This window comes from Pediculus humanus, genomic scaffold (genome assembly GCF_000006295.1).
Source record: "Pediculus humanus corporis 1103172107855 genomic scaffold, whole genome shotgun sequence".
NCBI classification, from domain to species: domain Eukaryota; kingdom Metazoa; phylum Arthropoda; class Insecta; order Psocodea; family Pediculidae; genus Pediculus; species Pediculus humanus.
This window is the reverse complement of record NW_002987435.1, coordinates 77,029-78,412: the sequence shown is the minus strand read 5'-3', so window position 1 is coordinate 78,412 and position 1,384 is coordinate 77,029. Positions and strand designations below refer to the sequence as shown.

The window sequence follows — 1,384 nt, the reverse complement described above, 5'->3', positions numbered from 1 at the left end:
AAAGCTTACCGAAAATTGTGAGTATGTATTTTTAATTTAATGTAGTTTTTAAAATTCTAAATAATTATTTTCATTTTATTTTGTGAAGGAACTTCATGCTCATTTAAATGGATCAATTAGTCAAACAACTTTAAATGAATTATTTGAATATCATCAGGCCAATGGAATTGAGCTTGGCAAGACGTTAGATCTGTCTATTTTAAAAAAGAAATATTTTTTATTACCCGAGTATGTATATTAAAAAAAAATAAAAAAGATAAACTTATCAAAAGTTTTTAGTGAAATTGAAACACTTATGATTATAAAATACAAATAGCTACACATCAATTTGTATAATGTAAAATTTTTTTGTTTTAACAGATTTTTTAAAATTTTCGACATTACTTATTCTCTTACATCTACTTCAGAAGCTGTAGAAACTGCTACAAAGAGGGTTATAGAAGATTTCAATAAAGATAATGTGATTTACCTAGAACTCAGAAGCACTCCCAGGGCAGAAAAAAACATGTCAAAAAAAAATTATTTGGAGGCAATGATTAGAGGTGTTCAACATTGTAAAATACATTTCCCAAACATATTAGTTAAATTGCTCATTTCTGTCAACAGGAATGAAACTATAGAGAGTGCCAAAGAAAACATTGAATTGGCTATTGAGTACTCGAAAAAATTTCCAAATCTTATATTGGGCATAGATTTGAGTGGAAACCCTACTAAAAGCAAGTTTATCGATTACATTGACATTTTAAATAAAGCTAGAAGTGAAGGCCTTAAAATTTCAATTCATTGTGGTGAAGTTGTTGATAACCAGGAAGTAAAAAGCATTTTGGATTTTCATCCTGATAGAATTGGCCATGGCACATGCATTCATGAATCATTAGGAGGAGATCAAAATAACTGGGATGAATTATTAAAAAAAAAAATCCCTGTCGAAATTTGTATTACCTCGAATATTAAGTGCAAAACTGTCAATTCATATGATGAACATCATTTTAAATTTTTGTATGAAAATAAACATCCCATTACATTGTGTGTAAGTATTATTTTAAAATATTTCTTGTATTTTTTGGTTGGTATTTAAAAAATTGCAATTTTACTCATTCAGATATTTCATATCAATCAAGCTTAAAGTTATTTCACCTCTAAATTATTATTATTCAATTTGGTTTAATATTTCAGACAGATGATAAAGGTGTTTTTAACTGCTCATTGTCTGATGAATTTGAAATCGTTAAGAACAAATATTCATTAAATGACAATGAATTGTGGTCGCTTAGCTACAATAGTATTAACTATATATTTGGATCCGAATTAGAAAAAAGTAACTTGAGAAATTCATTGACAGAATGGAAGGAAAAAAATAATATAAAATAAATCAGGTAAAAAG

At 26.9% G+C, this 1,384-nt stretch overlaps 1 protein-coding gene across 1 annotated transcript; it reads left to right on the top strand.

Annotated features, from left to right (window-relative positions):
* Positions 1–107: 107 nt before the first annotated feature.
* On the top strand, positions 108–1,371 carry Phum_PHUM377770 (adenosine deaminase, putative; the record flags this gene model as incomplete). Its single annotated transcript, XM_002428326.1, has 4 exons — positions 108–119; positions 158–183; positions 361–1,030; positions 1,177–1,371. 4 exons carry the CDS (start codon positions 108–110, stop codon positions 1,369–1,371), a joined length of 903 nt encoding a protein of 300 aa, XP_002428371.1.
* Positions 1,372–1,384: the final 13 nt, after the last annotated feature.